Source organism: Typopeltis vanoorti, chromosome 7 (assembly GCF_054136105.1).
Source record: "Typopeltis vanoorti isolate ZY-2024b chromosome 7, IOZ_Tvanoo_1.0, whole genome shotgun sequence".
Lineage (NCBI taxonomy): Eukaryota > Metazoa > Arthropoda > Arachnida > Uropygi > Thelyphonidae > Typopeltis > Typopeltis vanoorti.
This window is the reverse complement of record NC_143555.1, coordinates 55655633-55673055: the sequence shown is the minus strand read 5'-3', so window position 1 is coordinate 55673055 and position 17423 is coordinate 55655633. Positions and strand designations below refer to the sequence as shown.

General features: G+C 38.1%; 1 protein-coding gene across 1 annotated transcript; it reads left to right on the top strand.

Moving 5' to 3' along the window:
- The first annotated feature begins 8693 nt into the window (after positions 1-8693).
- Positions 8694-12494, top strand: heca (hdc homolog, cell cycle regulator). The gene has a single exon (XM_090395879.1). The coding sequence runs from the start codon at positions 8899-8901 to the stop codon at positions 10198-10200; it is 1302 nt and encodes a 433-aa protein (XP_090252005.1). The 5' UTR covers positions 8694-8898; the 3' UTR covers positions 10201-12494.
- Positions 12495-17423: the final 4929 nt, after the last annotated feature.

Here is a 17423-nt window from a genome sequence, read left to right as displayed (position 1 = left end):
ATGAGTTTGATAAAAGGAAGGAGTATTTTAAGAGAGATGGTTTGCACTTAAATGGATTGGGAGCTTGGCATTTAGAACATTTATTGATAAAGGATAGAGTAAATGGTCAAAAAACTGGGAAACGGGATTTGCTAGGGAGGCGGGTGATAGAGTCCACCGTAAATAGCACTGAGGTTATTAATCGCTGTGAACTTGGGATTAATTTAATCCCCAATCTGTTGCCGCGGTATGACAGAGAAGAGTTGAGAAGGAGGACCATAACTACAAATGACCATATGAATATGCGCAGGTTATGCAGGAGGAGTGGTGTGGAGTTTGTGGACGTATGGAGTGAGTTTAATGTTCGAAAGGACTTATATAAGATGGATGGTTTGCATATGAATGGATTTGGGCTGAGACTGGAAAAAGTGTTGCTGAATGAAGTGAAAGTGGATGTGCAGAATCAGGGAAACTATAGCTATTAGGGGGGGGGTGGATTTGCAGACATCAGGGAGGCAGTTGAGTCTAAGAATGTGTATAATATGCCTGCGCTAGTACTAAGGACAACTAATCAGAATAGGATAGTTAGTATAAGGCATCAAGATAGGGGTGGAAGGAAGAATTTTTGTCCTTGATTGGCTCTTCCTGGCCACAGGTTATTGGCATTAGTGAGACATGGCTGACAGAAGATGATATAGCTAGCTAGTGGGACAGAATGTAAAGGGTATAGTGTGTTTAGGAAGGACAGAGAGAAAAGAATGGGGGAAGGTGTGTTATTGATGATAGCTGATGAACTGCAGCCAAAGAGAATTGAAGTTGAACTGCAGGATAGTGAAGAGAGCACATTTGAAGCTATTTGGTATGAGATTGAGACTAGTGGAACAAAATATACAATTGGGTGCTACTATAGACCAGGTGATGGAATAGATGGTGGAGATAGTATGCATAAGCAAATAGAAGAAATGAGTGGAAGGAGGGTAATTATTATTTGGATTCAACCATGGTAACATTGATTGGAAGGAGGAGAGGACACATGGGAGGAAGGAATTGGATTTTATGCAGTTATTAAGGGATAACTACCTGAGACAGCATGTAATAGAATATACTAGGGGTTCGAGAGTGCTTGACCTAGTAATTGCATCTGAGAATTTGACTGTAATGAATATGATCATGTTGCCACCAATTGGTAAGAGTGATCATAATGTCTTGACCTGGGAGATGGATAAATGTATGAAATTTTCAATTAAGAAAGGGTACATGTGGAATTACCTGGCTGGTAAGTATGACAAGCTTAGGAGATTGCTTGGTTCAGTGCCATGGCATGTAAAACTGCAAGGGCTGGAGGTTGATAGTGCATGGGAAGTGGTAAAGGAGCGTTTGAAAAAGATAATGTTGACTGTATACCTAGAATCCGGATAGTAAATCAAGTAGGGATTAAATGGATGAATAACACCATTAAGCTTGAGTTACAAAAAAAGAAACAGCTGTGGAGGAAATTTAAAGAGAGAGGTGACCTGCAGGCCCATGAACAGTATAAAGCACAGGCCAGAAGGGTAGCGAGTGTGGTAAGAAAAGGAAAAGCGGATTATGAAATGAAATTAGCCACGCAAGCTAAAGAGAACCCCAAACAGTTTTTTTTCGATATGCAGCAAGTAAAAGAAAAAATGTATACTGCAGAATGATTTTAAGGAATGCCGATGGTAGGGAGGTAACTGAATCAGTTGATATAGTGGAATTACTGATCGAGCACTTTGCAAGAGTATATCATCCAGGTGGTGATATTGCAGGAATGAAGGAACCAATATTATACTAGAATTCAGGTGAATGAAATGGAGGTGAATAGTATATTACAAAACCTTAATGTGAATACATCTGTGGAATTTGATGATATACCAGCTCGGGTCTTACGTGAAGTGGCTAAAGAATTGTCAGTGCCCTTGACCATTTTGTTTAATTTGAATCTCGGGTCTGGGTTAGTCCCGAGTGGGTGGAAAGAGGGGGAAATAGTTCCACTGCATAAAGGAGGTTCCAAAACTGCTATTGCAAATTACCGACCGATCAGCATATCAGGATCGTTGTTAAGGTTTTGGAGGAAGTAGTCAAGAGAAAAATACAGCAATGGATAGATGAAAATGCGATACTGTATGGGGGACAGCATGGTTTTGTGAAGGGTAGATCATACCTCACTAACTTCTATCCCAATGGCTTTAACAGGCCTTTAAGGCCCACAACCTTGGATTTCGTAACCAAAATACGAGGATAGAATGGTCACTCCTATGCCTCAAGATATTCTTGGCTGTATCCCTGTGTGTTCACGGGGCCGGTTTGCCTGCTTGCGGGATGAAAAACACCACATAAACTGGCGGAAAAAAACCCTACTGCCCGCGCCTAAGACCGGCTAACTTGGCTATGGCTGAGGAAGATCCTTCAGCTCCTCACGTCTCCGACGGGAATCGAACCTAAGACACTCCTTCCCCAGGCATATGGTTGCGAAGCGCAAAGCCACTAGGCTAACCGCGCGGACCCTCACTAGCTTGCTTACGTTTTATAACACAGTGACGGCTGAACTGGATATGGATAATTGGTATACAGCCAAGATATCAGAGAGTAGTTTATTCAGGGGTAGAGTCCAAAAGACGACCTGTGACTAGTGGTGTGCCGCAGGGGTTCTGTTCTTGGACTACTACTATTTAATTTGTTCATTAACGATATAGGAAAGTATCTGAGAGGAATTGTTCATTCGTTTGCTGATGATGTCAAGTTGGGTAGGGCAATAGTGAATGCACATGATGTCAAAATTTTGCAGGATGATTTGGATAGATTGGAGGACTGGGCTAAGGAGAATGGATGTCAATTTAATGTGGCAAAGTGTAAGGTTATGCATTTTGGGATAAAAAGATTAGCAGCAGTATACCACATTGGTGGAACTGTACTCTAGGAGATTGACGAGGCCAGGGATTTGGGAGTGTTGGTGGATAGGGAGTTAAAGTTTAGGGGGAACATTGCTAAAGTGGCTAAATCAGCTCATGAAATCATTTGGTTACTGAAGAATACTTTGACGAGCAGAGACAAGCAAGTTATTGTTCCTCTGTATCGAGCCTTCATAAAACCCCATCTTGATTATTGTGCCCAGATCTGGGCGCCAGGGTTTCTTCTTGATGGGGAGGAGGTGGAGAGGATCCAGAGACGAATGACCAAGATGATAGCAGGTCTATGGAATGAACCTTATGAGAACAGGTTGAAGATTTGTGGGTTGCAGAAATTGGTTGACAGGCAGAAAAGGTGGTGATATGATTGAGACATCCAAATTACTGAAGGGTTTCTTTAAGATTAATTCAGAGGGTATTTTTCAGAACAGGACTGGTGGTGGGAGGACTAGGGGTCATCCATGGAAACTGGGCAAGGGTGTTAGAACTAGGTTTTTTTACTTGGAGAGTGGTGAATGAGTGGAATAAGTTGCGAGAGTCTGTTGTGGGTGCCCTGACTGTGAATGAGTTCAAGGCAAAGTATGATAGATACTGTGTGGATGTTGAATAGTTGTTCTTGATATGATGTGCAGGGCCTCCCTCGCTGAGTCTAAGGACTCCTTGGAGTTGCCCATAATAATAATAATAATAATAATAATAATAATAATTATTATTATTATTATTATTATTATTATTATTATTGTTTCTTTAAGATTAGGGGTCATCCATGGAATAATAATAATAATAATAATAATAATAATAATAATAATAATAATAATAATAATAATAATAATAATGATAATAATAATAATAATAATAATAATAATATTATTATTATTATATTTATATTTACATATACAATTTATTATATTTATATTTACATATAAAATTTATTATATATATATATATATATAATATGCCAGCCTGGTTGGCCGAGTGGTTAGCGTATCCGCTCTCCAGCCAATAGGCTGTGGGCTCGAATCCCACGTAGGCATGGATGTTTGTGATTGTCTTCCACCTTCATATATTCCTTCACCCAAGTATAGATATATTCTCCCAATATGGACTGGGTCATCATGGGAGTAGTAGACCCAAAAACCTCCCGCAATGGGAGAGGCTTTCACCCTACAGTGGGTAGAAAAATAGGCTGTTCATCATCATCATCATCATATATAATATATATTTCATTATGCGATTAATTGAAGTAAAACATACTCTAAGTTTACGTGATTCAAATGTTTCTATTTTTCTTGTTTCCATCTCAACTTTTCATTCACTTCTGCAGTAAACATGTTCGTTCAATACAGTGCTCCCCCCCCTTCTTAAACACATCTTAAAACTTGGTGATTGTGGAAAAGAGTAATCCAATGTGGCTAGTGATTTTCAAATGGGAAAAGTTAAATAAATTAAACAAGTAATGAGAACAGATAACATACCTCTTCTATCCAGTCGTCAATCCCTGGATTAACATCGAAGGAATGACCACTGAATGGAAGAGGTACATTATCTATTGATTCATTCTCGCCATTTCTGTTGGTGAATAAGGGACATAGGCTGCATAGCCGGCCTGGTTGGCCGAGTCCATAGCGTATCCGATCTCCAGCCAAAACGCTGAGGGTTCGAATCCCGCCGTTGGCATGGATGTTTGTGATTGTCTGTGGAAATACGAGTGATGGCCGGCGGTAGATAGCTTTGGTGTAGTTGCGGTCAGCTGGTGATTGAATGGTGAAGGCAGAGTTGTAGAGCAGGTGCCCTCCCTCGATGAATACTTGGACTTCCTGGAGGTGTCAAATAATAATAATAATAATAATAATTGACTAATGCAGCCTATGTTCGCTATGCATGCGATGGAAATGAAAGAAAGGAAGAAAAAAGAGTGAATTGAATAAAAATAAGACGTATGTGCATAATATCGTTGTGACACATTAGAATTATAGCTGCTAATGAGGTAGGTCAATCACGTGTAGAAAAGCAGAAAAGGCTAATGGAAATACACTAAGCCCAGACGCGATGAGACTGGCTACACCCATTTCCAAAAAAAGTTAGAGCTAAACAAATGATTTTGGAACGAGAAAGGAGACACGAATTATTATATCAGTAATGCGTGAAAAGAATGAGATTGAAAATATTATGAGTTGACTACAAAATATATGAGCCTCTGTAGCTCAGTTGTTTAGGTTAACACTTTGATTCGTAAGACCTGGAACGGAATCTCGTCTATGACGTGAGGTGTTTTCAATCACCATTTGATTGAAAACACCTTTATCAAGTGTTTTCAATCAAATGGTGAGTTAGCCGATCTCATACGGATGTAGTGGATTTTTCTCCCCGCAACTCGGGTTTTTTCGTCCCTTAAACCAGTCCTAGAGAACACATATCTACAAACATAGGATACAAACTGCGAGATTAGAACCTCACCATCTTGTCTTTCTACTGCACATTATGGATTTGAGTCACCAGTTGCAGATTTTCTTCCCAGAAAACAGAGGATTTTCTCATTTTCTCTTACAAAACATGCAAAAAAAAAAAAAAAAAATCGCGAACGGAACATATGAAATCTGGAGTCATAATACGCTAATATCTGGAGAGGATATTTCCAGTGTCATCTGCAATTTTGGAAAATTTCAAACCAAACGTTGCTTCCTTATATCCCACCCTTTCCAAATTTATTGATCCTCAATATGTTACTGTGGAACTGAGCTCAGCAATATGTGAGTGGAGAAGAAAAAGGATAAAGTTTGTACATAATAAGTACCATTTACGATAGTGGGCGAATGAAGCCGCAAGGATTTCTCTAGAATACACACAGGACCGTATTTATGCATAGGCGCAATATGTTGATCTAGCTGGGGGTTCCGAAAAATTAAGGCCAATTTAATGGCCCCAAACAATGAGGGAAACCCTGGAGCACTCTAACGGCCCCTCTCGCCTCGAGAAAAGTGTAAGTACAGCCCTGAGTATGTGTAAGACTTAGCGAGTAATATCACTCGCTAAGTTTTATTTTTCGTCATTTCCTTTATACATGATTGTAATAAGAACGATTATAATAAGAAAATACTATATTTCTTTCTTATTTTCTCTAACAACAACAACATAATGGGAGGTGGTTAAGAACTGTTTGCAGGAGGCAATGGTTGACTGAATACCAAGCGTCCGAATAATAAATCAGGTAGGGGTTAAATGGATGAATAACACTATTAAGCTTGAACTGCAAAAAAAGAAAAAATTGTGGAGGGAATTTAATGAGAAGGGTGATCATCAGGTGCATGAACAGTATAAAGCTCAAGCCAGGATGGTAACAAGGGTGGTAAGAAAAGCAAAAGCAGATTACGAAAGGAAATTGGCCATGCAGGCTAAAGAGAATCCCAAACAGTTTTTTCAATATGTGGCAAGTAAAAGGAAAAATGGAATAACCTGAGCCAACATTAGTTAAGAAGGCGAATTGCATTAACAGATTAATATACTCCTAAAGCGATGTAAGTTGGCTCAGGTTATTCCTAGGAAATTTAACTTTAGCTACTTAGGTGGCGCTTTTTGAATATAACAGTTATTATTTAATTAGCCTTGTACCTGTACTGATGATGCCTGTGATACTCCGGTGAAAATTCTACGAATAAAGAATAATTTACGTGAGTTAATTCCGTTATTATAATAGTTAGTAATAATTATTATGTTGTTGTTGCAGGAGGACACTCCACTCCACACTATTTTGAACCTCCAGCTACACCTAACGCCATCTACATCAAATATAATAATTATTATTATTATGTTGTTGCCGGAGGACACTTCGCTCCACACTACTTTAAACCTCCATCTACACACAACGCCATCTACCGCAACTAAATGGTATTTTTTGTCTGTAAGTAAACTACCTGTGTAGTAGAGCCGATTTGCCTGTATTAAGTCCTATTCCTTCGTAACAGAAATAACTTATTTTCATATTTTAATGCGAATCTCGCCCGTGAAAGGCTGTTAGCCTATAGTAAGCGAGTTGGCGCTATGGATAGGCTAACGATCATCTGGAAATCTTGTTTCTAGAGACAAACATTAAATGTTTTTCAGGCCACTTCGGATCTTCAGTAAGCGGGGTAGTGGATTCGCACTGAGCGATGGATTTTACCTGCCACTTAAATATTCATGCCCACGCCTACGGTTGGAGTCAAACCTATTGCCCATTGATTGAAGAGCAGATTTACAGGTAAGACTAAGTTAATCTACCTTTAACTTCACTGATGTCGAATTTTTCAAAATTCCATTTTTTTTCGAAAGCGGAAATGATTTTTAGAAGTTGTTGGTTATTTAGAATTACGGCTGGACAGTTAAGGTTACGAAGCTAGTGTTTTATGTCTGTAAATTGGTGTGTTCTTCTGGTTCTGACACATTTGCTAGGGGATAAATTACCCGAGTTTCCGAGAGGAAATCCCAGTTATTTGACCTTCAGATATATCTTAATAAAGATTCTTCGCCTTCTAAACCAAGAGGATTACTCCATAGTGTAGAAACATTCATTACATATTTGTTCCTATGAAATTTTCTTGATTTCTGTAAGCTGAGTTCTGATCAAAAGCTGGGTTTTACCCTGTTGCCGTCAGGTTTTGACCTTAGAAATCACAAAATGATTAAACATAAATGAAATGTTATATACCATTTTATTTTTTGAAAGACGTTTATTGAAAGAGAAAAGGGTGCGAAATTATAGCTTTACGATATCTGTGTAGACGTGGAATATATATTTGTGGGGACGCCAATGCAAAAGAAAAAAAAAATTAAATGGATTGCATCCAAGATTACTCCCACGTGATACCACTGGTTGTCAGTAAAGGTAAACACGTCCCGATAGTACTGTTGGAACATGCCGTACCATCTAGGCCAGCGAACCCGCGAATGTAGAACACACTTACCAACGTGCTCATGTACACGTGCCGAACTGCCATAACCTCAGTGTACACACACACACACACACAAGTTAGGATCAACAGTAGCTGTCTATTTGTTATCGGTCGTTTTATACGTTGTTCAAAGCTAACTAACGTTTCAGTGTCTTTTAGTAATTCGCGAGAACCGAAACCGAATCACTTTATAAACCACCGCTATGAAATAACGCATCAATTCTTCGATGACTCTATCGAACCAAATGCTCTTTTCCTTCCGCTACTTCATTATTGCGATTTCCCCCTGGTGAGAGAAATGGAACACACCCAGTAATGTTTACAGCATTAGCGGACATTCAAGGTCAAACCCGGCAGCTCAGCGCGTGGCGTGACACCCGTTGCAGCAGATGCACGTATGGCGTCGCTAGAGATGCTTGATGTAGAGAGTTCATAGTTAACTTTAATGAAGGTCTCGAGCCTTGAGAGAAAACAGCGGAATAAGAAGTATTCTAAATAGAGAATGTATCATTGGCAATCTAATTACGCATTATTTACATTTTTAAAGAAAATAAAGTTTCCTCATTTCGAATAAATAATTTGCTCAATTATTGTTCTATCTGCCTATCTATTTATATCTGTCTAAGACTCTATAATAAATAAATTTATTTATATACAGTATATATAATATTTCTTCGTATAGAACTGTTAGAAAACAGACTATGTTGTTGAATAAACTATTAATAACTCAAGCAACTAAGTCTCTCCAATAACGTTCACATAGTAAGACACGTGTCTAGTTGTTTATGTACTGCGACCAATAGCAGAGCGTATCAGGCTGTCAGATCTTTTTACCGCCGCGCCGACTATATACGCTCCGCCTTCCTAACAGCGGTGAACTGGGCTATGCAAGGACTCGGCAAAGCAGACGTGCGAGATACCGGTGTTTAGTCGTGTGGCTGTTTATCGTATGAAGGTTTGACATTTACTTTGGCGTAGCTATAAGACATTTAATGTTTTTTAATTTTCCGATTCACTTAGGAAGTTAATGTCGGCTTTGCCTCTAGGAGCTTTAAGTATTGACAATGCCCCATCAACGAGGGAGACAAATAAATGTTAACGGTCAGGACGTTTTAGTAGAAGAGAACTTTCAGCAATACCAAGCCGTCATGGAAAATCAGGAGATGCCTTCAGTTGCCATGTGTTGTGTACCGACCGGTTGCCATGTGGGTGAGCCTATTACTTTCTATGACTTATCAGATACTGTAAAAGTTCTATGTAACAACGAACACTGTCAAGAGGGGCAATTTATGCACAAAACTTGCTTTGAACAGTGGGAAGAATCTGTACTAACTTATCTGCGATCAACTGGTCGCGCTCGTAGTTGGAGCGAAAAGCAACGGCTACAAAATTTGTGGACGAAAAAAGGTTATGACTTGGCTTATAAAGCTTGTGGTTGTAAATGTGCAAAAGGTCATCTAAAGAAAGATTTAGATTGGTTTCCTCCAATAGGTCAAGTTGATGATGTAAATAAGAAAAAGAAGAACCGTAGGAAGAAAAATGATAAGCCGGCTTTAACGTTGAACGGAAATGGGAATAGCGGCACCCAACCGAAACCAGGCATACCAGTTATGCGTCTTCGTAGCTCCAGCATATCCAGTACAGGTTCCGGTTCAGGCAGTCCACCAAGTTCCACATCTATAGAATTTCCTCTCTCACCAAGTTTTGGAGGATCAAAGAAAAATTTCTTTTCTGACCGGCGTGAAAGACATGGAAGCGGAAGCATTTTTAGTCGTCGACAAGATTATTCTTCTTTTAATTCTCTTCCTCGTCACAAAATTAATTCTTATCACATTAAAATGGAAGATGAGGGAAATCAAGGTAACGACGAAATTCGTTGTTTCATTTTGTCAACTTTGAGCACCAATAAAGTGAATCGCATAGCATGTATTTTGTGCCATAACAATATGATTATATTCGATCGTTATCCTTTGATTGATGGGACATTTTTCATGTCACCTCGTCAACATAGTCGAAGTTGCTGTGTACCAGTGAAGATTGAGGGAAGAGTGCAGTATTTGAATGCTGTATGTATGGGATGTCTTGAAGGTTGGAATATCACGCTACGATGCCGTTATTGTCAAAACAGATGGAATGGAAGTGATCTAATCTTAGGTACCATGTATTCCTATGACATTCTTGCTGCAACCCCATGTTGCCCAGAACGCATGAGATGCAATAACTGTCACCGAATGGTTATTCTTCCAGAACAACGTCTCCAGTTTTTCAGCGACTACAGTCACAGTGTTGCTTGTCCCCACTGTAGTGTCATTGATTTTCACTTCGTGAAATCTCTCTCAACTTATCACCGAAAAGAGCGCGAGTAGTATATACGAGATCAGAGGGGGGTCAAGTACACTGCCAGGTTAAACCACCTAACATAAAAGCCAGCCATGTTGTTATATATCAAGATAGTACACAAAGTCAGAAAAAAAATGGGCTGTGCATCTCTGGCGTTTTTTTTTTGTTTTTTTTTTTTTGAATAGTCATTGCTGTAAGTAATTTTTAACAATTGTATCATGTTGTTTTATTTCCTCATTTGTCTTCGTGGAAAAGAAAGTTTTTGTTATGTTTCTTATTTGCTTAGTTTCTTATATGTTAAAAGCGGTGTTGGTTTTTTTTTTTATTCGTTACAGTAACGAATAATGGACTGGATAGCGTTCAAAATTGTTTGCATATCATACGGTTTCAGTCACATAATCTAATCAAAACATCATGAAAGCTCATATTTACTCGAAATTGCTAATATATTTTGTTTTCATCATAGAATGCCTTTAGTGGTTTTGGTGCTTAACACTTGTTAATCTGATAAACATGACCATTATTGGAAAGTGCAAAAATTCTCATATGTATTTGTGATCTAAATGACTATTTCTTTGTGTAATATATTTCATGAGTGGATTAATGGCCATGTTTTCCAACAATTAAATGTATAAGTAAAGTTTTTAAAACTTTTATTAGGTTGAGGAGTAGAACCGGTAATCTGATAGGTGAAATTATCAGAATGATTTTTTGATCACATATGCTGGTTGATGTTACAGTGATCGATCGTAAATATTGTTTTGTTGTATAGTTGTTATATCAGATTATTCTTATTCAATGATAAAATGTTCATTAGCAAGGCAAGCTTTGACGGGAAATTAGATTGAATAATCTGCCTGAAACTGCGTAAGATATTCAAGAAAGTATGATATAATCATATTTTTAATCATTTACTGCTGTTTTGCTAGCATTTATAACTGCTAACTGAAATATAAATTTAAAACCGTCCGTTGATGTAGAGTTAGTCCATTATTTGAATTATTCTTCAAATGTTTATACGGTTATAGATTACATTGTTGTTTACCAGATATAAAATTATTAAAATTCGAACGTAATTTCGTAATTCTTGCTGTTTTGCTTGTGCATATGCACCAAAACATACCGCATTTAGCGGAATAAATGAGTTAAAGATCCTTTAAAGTACAAATATAAAATTTGCTTATGCTGTTATGGAGAAGTATGTGCTCCCAATCAATACCTTTTGGACCACTGAAGTTTACTTATCTGACATGTGAGAACTGTAGCCGTGAACTTCAGCATTAATAGCAAGTGTCAATATAGTCCCAAAAGAAAACAGATGTTTGTTAGTGGAGTGGTTCACCATTTTTAAACGCACAAATCCTTAGGGGCTTTCCCTCCCCTTAGCCTGTTGAGTGGATCACTCCCGGTGATATTTGCACCGGTGAAGAAATTGATATATGTATTTTCTTATAAAGATTTTTTTTTCAGTAAAGAAATAATTAAAATAAATGCAAATGATATTTATTAAATAACATAGAGTAAATAAGCAATATATTTCCTCGTTTTTTTTTTGTTTGTTTGTTTGTTGTTGTTTGTTTTTAACTACGAGACAACTGAATTATACTTATTGGCATTGATTTCTGAATTGAGTTTAGTCTGTAACATAGCAGTCGTACCGTAATTAAAATGAGTGCATTCAGGGATGTTTTGTTCGCAAGTAAATGTCGAGAAGTTATTTGAGATCCTGGTTTGTTTCAATCTATTTTGCTTGAGTGCTGTTAATTTATGTTATCAGCAGGAGTGGTACAAGTTATTTGACAATAGTACTTTGCCCGTCGTTATATGCCACATTATATATATCCATAAATATATATCAATATATTGCATATGAATATTCTTGCAGATTCCAGGTTTACAGGCAGCAGTAGGGCCGTTAAGGTGTGGCTAAGATCACGTGCTACAAGTTGTACTTGTCAGAGAGTTGGCAGTCAGCCAGAATGTAGCACGTGGCAGTACACAGAATCTGGCAGAGACCAAAGCTATGCACATATGTGTATACTTAATCATAAATATTTCCCATTGAGGTGATCCCATGTTTGAAACGCCAAACACTTTAAAAACGTATTGTCCTAGATTGAACCGCTTCTTTATAATCTTATTAGTCAATATTTCCAATTGCAAAATTGCTGCAGCCTGTAAGCCATGGTATTGTATTATAGTTGGAGTAATAACTGCCCAGTTAAAACGAAGCTTAAGGTCCATTCTTTGCTTGTGACATTCCTTCCTCATCAAATATTGTATCATGCAGTCTGAAGCAAATAAAGAAGTTCAAGTCTTTTTTCAGTGTTTAATTCTTAGATCTGAATATGTCAGATACCTTTTTAATAAGTACATCAAAACTACTACATATCATAGGAGTGATTAGATTTTGATATGCAGTGTGCTGATTCTAAACATTAAATGACAATGATATTTTTCAGCTTTGGAGGTATATCAAGTTTAATTAAATAAAAAAAAAAAAATATATATATATATATATATATCTAAAAATGCATTGAAAGAGAATATAAAATATTAATGCATTGCTTGAAAGTTCATTTTAACTATTCCTTACTAGTATCTGTATGCGAAAATAGATTTACTCAATACACATAGTAACCATTTAATCATTAAAAAAACTCATTAACACAAGTGTGTTAAGAATTTTCAATTTTTACACCAGCAAATTTTGTTAATTTGCTGGTGTAAAAGAGAATGATGTATCAAAACAAATGATATAGCTTTAATTAAAGAATGGAAAAAAAAACAGGACAGAAAGCAATATGTTTTGCATAGTCCTTCCTTCCTATTTTTTGTACAAGATGGGGAAATATCAAAATGATTTCGTACATGACATTCTTTTTACAATAGATTGAATCCATTCAGATAAATCTCTTTTCCATCTTTAGAAAGTTTCAGTTGTTAACTGCTGCGTGCTTTGAACCGCCAGCTATTGGTTCTAAATCCCACCATGGCCTGGTGTATTGGATGTCTTAATCAGGGGCGACTGCTGGTCTTGAAATTCACGCTCACTCTTGTTGTCATTCAGGAAGTGAGAGGTGTGATTGAAGTCTGATTAGTGGAATAATAAATTACTGACCATTTAAAACTATATATTTAGAAATTTATGTACATTTAATCATACACATACAACATTTATTTTACAAATGATATTCTATCTTTTTCAGTTTAACTACTTGAATACAAATTCTACCCTACGGTTTTTCTTTATGAACTGGTCAATTACATCATCATAAAAAGTTGGTTGTAACTTAATTTTCCCAAACAAGATGCACACTTGTAAAGGCTGGCTGAAGCTCACTGGCTAGAGCTACTTTGACTGCATATGGCCTTATGTTTAAGACGATGTGAAGGGAGTGGATATGGCTACGTGCACGCATGAAATCACAGCTGCCTTCCAAGCGAGGACTTGGAAGCTCCTACAACCAAGCAAGCCAAGGTAGCTTTGACTAGACGAGCAAGCATCGGCCTTCAATACACAATGCAAAGCTCAATTATTGCCGCGCAAGCTTAAGACGTCTTCTGTCTACAAAAATAAAAGCCTAAATGGAATGCTTATAAATGCATGCATTTATTAACAAATAAATATTACTTCTTTCTCAATTAATAGCTTGTGCAGCAAGCATGGAGAATTCGCCACTGGTCTTAACTGATTTCAAAAAGAATGCATTTATTTTCGAGAGTCGAGTTTCCGGATTATCAAAACTTGCCCAACTGTGATAAAATACTTTCTTTCCATATTTGTCAGGAAATTAATTTAGTAGATGAAACAAGTATCTGAAAGAGGTCATTTAAATCTACCCTATATATATATAATAATAAGCCTTTTTATCTAATTCCTTTGTGTCATGTTTTTTGTCAAGTTATTTGAAATGTTTTGAAACTTGGGCTACCTTGAGTGTCGAGTCATCAGAATTCAAGGAGAACTGGCCTACCAGTCCGGAATTTGGGAGGGGGGGTTGGCGGTGCTGGGGGGGGGGGGCAGAACCCCTTTCGAGTTTTCGAAATTTGAGTCATCAGAATTCAAGGAGAAATGGCCTACCAGTCTGGAACTCGAGGTGTTGGGTGCCATATGTGCCAGGGGGGAGGCATCCCCCTTTTGAGTTTTCAAAATTCGAGTCATCAGAATTGAAGGAGAACCGGCCTACCAGTCCAGAACTCGGAGTGTTTGGCGGCGCAAGCGCCAGGGGATGGAACCCCCCCCCCTTTCAGTTTTCAGAATTCAAAGCGAGCCTATCATCCGGAACTCGGTGGGTTGGGCGCCAGGGGACGGAGGCCCCCCCCTTTTGAAGACTTGACACTCAGCAGCTACTCGGAGTGTCAAGTCTTCGAAATTCGAGTCATCAGAATTCAAGGGGAACTCGTCTACCACTCCGGAACGGGGGGGGGGGCACACCAGTTCAATATAAAGTTTAAAAAAATATATATTTCATCCCTCTTCCATTTCATCCGAATCAGTATATCTGTGTTCAAAAACTTATTTCATTCATGAAAGAGTAAGTAATCTCAGGATATTTAGAGAACATTTTTCCAACACACACACACACACACACACACTTCACAGTTATTTCTTCCTATGTTTATGTTCCATTTGAAATTCTATAATTAATCTTATATACATTGTATGATTTCTGATAAAATATGTTATGGTTTTTTTTGTTCTAAAAGAATGTAAGATGTATTCTGAAATGAAGCTTTCATTTTCATTTCAGAATACAGTCCTAGTAGGAATACAGATATAGATTTCACAAGTGTGTGTGTGGGGGGGGGATCCCATTCACTATGCAAAAAAAAAATGTACTCTCCTAAAACTTTGTCTCCCCATTTTTTAAATATGTCCCATAAGTCAATAAAAGTTCTACAAAATAATTAAGTGATGCTGCAACTGTGCTTCTTTAAAAAAAATTATTATTATTGTTCCGGGAAACTCCAAGGAGTTGACAGACTCATCGAGGGAGGCCCTAACATCATGTCAAGAACAACTATTCAACATTCACACAGTATCTATCATACCTTGCCTTGAACTCATTCACGGTCGTAGCACCCACAACAGACTTTGGAAGCTTATTCCACTCATTTACCACTCTCCAAGTAAAGAACCTAGCTCTAACACCCTTGTCAACCACGCTCTTGCCCAGCTTCCATGCATGGCCCCTAGTCCTCCCACCACCAGTCATATTTTCAAAAATATCTTCTGGATCAATCTTATAAAAACCCTTCAGTAATTTGAATGTCTCAATCATATCACCCCTCCTTCGCCTATCGTCCAATTTCTGCAACCCACAAATCTTCAACCTATTCTCATAAGGTTCATTCCACAGACCTGCTATCATCTTGGTCACTCGTCTCTGGACCCTCTCCACTCTTATGACATAGAAAATATTCTATTTTGTTCAGTCTGCTGCTACTTGCCATGGCCAAGTAAGCAAACGTTTTTGTCAAATCCTGTGTATGTATGTATTTATATTGTGTGTGTGTGTGTGTGTGTATACACACACACACACACACACACACTGGTTGGAAAGAAGTCATCAGACACCCCACAGGCAGGGTACATCTTGCTATGTAACGAGTGACGTGTTTGTACCCAGTATAAATTGGAAGAATATGATACTTCCGTGTCAGTGCAACTGTGTCCAGGCGAAATAGTTGCAAGAAGAGAATTTATAGAGTTTGAAAGAGGCATTGTGATAGGCTGCCATGTTTCAGGCCTATCTGTTTGGCAAATTGGACCATACCAAGTCAAGAATGGCAATACCATACTGAGATGAAAGTGCAGGGAATCAAATGCTACCTGCAGGAATGACCCACTACATTCACCGTACATAGGGTGACACAAAGGATAATATGTAAAAACTGCTATTTGTCAGCCAACAGATTGAATGTGGAGTTCCAGGCATCGACTGGAACATGAATTTGCACAATCATTCAAAAACATTCAAAACCGAGGCTCACAACATAGATTTCCATGATAGGACCACAATTATGTAAGTTCCACATTACCTGACCCAACATGCAGCATTGTCTTCAGTGGTGCAAAGAGTATGTACAGTGGATTGGGACAGCTCAGAAAGCTGTGTTATGTAGCCATGAATCATGTTACACCATCTACCAAGCAGACGTTCACCGGATGCCCAGTGAATGTCTCTTACCACAGCGTGTAAACTCAACTATGAAATTTGGAGGTGCAGTGTGATAGTATGGTCTTGTTTTCCTGCTTTGACCTCAGACCTGTGTTTGTGCTGCCAATGAGCATTCAACTCCAAGAGGTATCTAAACTTTCTGGACAATCCATTGCTTCCTACTGCATTTCTATGAAACTGACTATTGTCTCTTTCAGCACAGACAGTGTACTGTGTCATAAGGCTGCTGCTGTAACTGTGTGGTTTGTGGACATGAACATCACCACTTGATTGACCTGCACAAAGACCTGATCTCAACCTTATTGATTATTGAACATCTGTGGGATGAACTGGAGCATCAGGTGAGGTTGAGGGACATCCTCACAACAGTCCAGGATCTCATTACATGCCTACAGGAAGAATAATTCAAAATTCCTATTAATCGCTATCGTAAGCTTGTGGAAAGTATGCCCCATAGGATTGCTGCAATCATTGCAACGAAAGGAGGGAGCCTACATCTTATTAAAGAAGTCAATGGACTTCTTTAATAAGATTGAGCACATTTTGAGCAATGCAACATACAATTAGAAATATTTTAAAATATCATCTGTCCCTTCTTCTAGTTTGTATGTTTACACCTGAAGAAATCCTGTGCAATTAGGTTGAAATATCGTGTTATCAAGTTAAAATAAATGTCATCTTATTCTAGTGTTCTGCCTTATAAGCTCATACACACACAAAGGGGGGTGCGTCTGGAAAGTTCTGAAAAACACCTAGAACAAAAATTATATTAAAACAACTGATATAACCACACAAGAAAGAACATGAGTATATAAGAACATAAGTTACTATTATTATTATTATTATTATTATTATTACACGACACCTCCAGGGAGTCCAAGGGTTCATAGCAGGAGGTTACTCTGCTTCGCTGAATACCCCTCTCCCCTGCTACGACACAACTACCATCTGCCGCCCATCATCACCAACAACAGTATTTTCTGTCTGTAAACTGAATGTGTTCTGAAGGCTGATCTCGTACCTCCGTATGAGATTGGCTACCTCACCTTTAACCGAAAAAGGTC

What these genes read in the sequence shown, in the direction of transcription:
- heca (XM_090395879.1), top strand. Translation starts at nt 8,899, where the DNA reads ATGCCCCATCAACGAGGGAGACAAATAAATGTTAACGGTCAGGACGTT.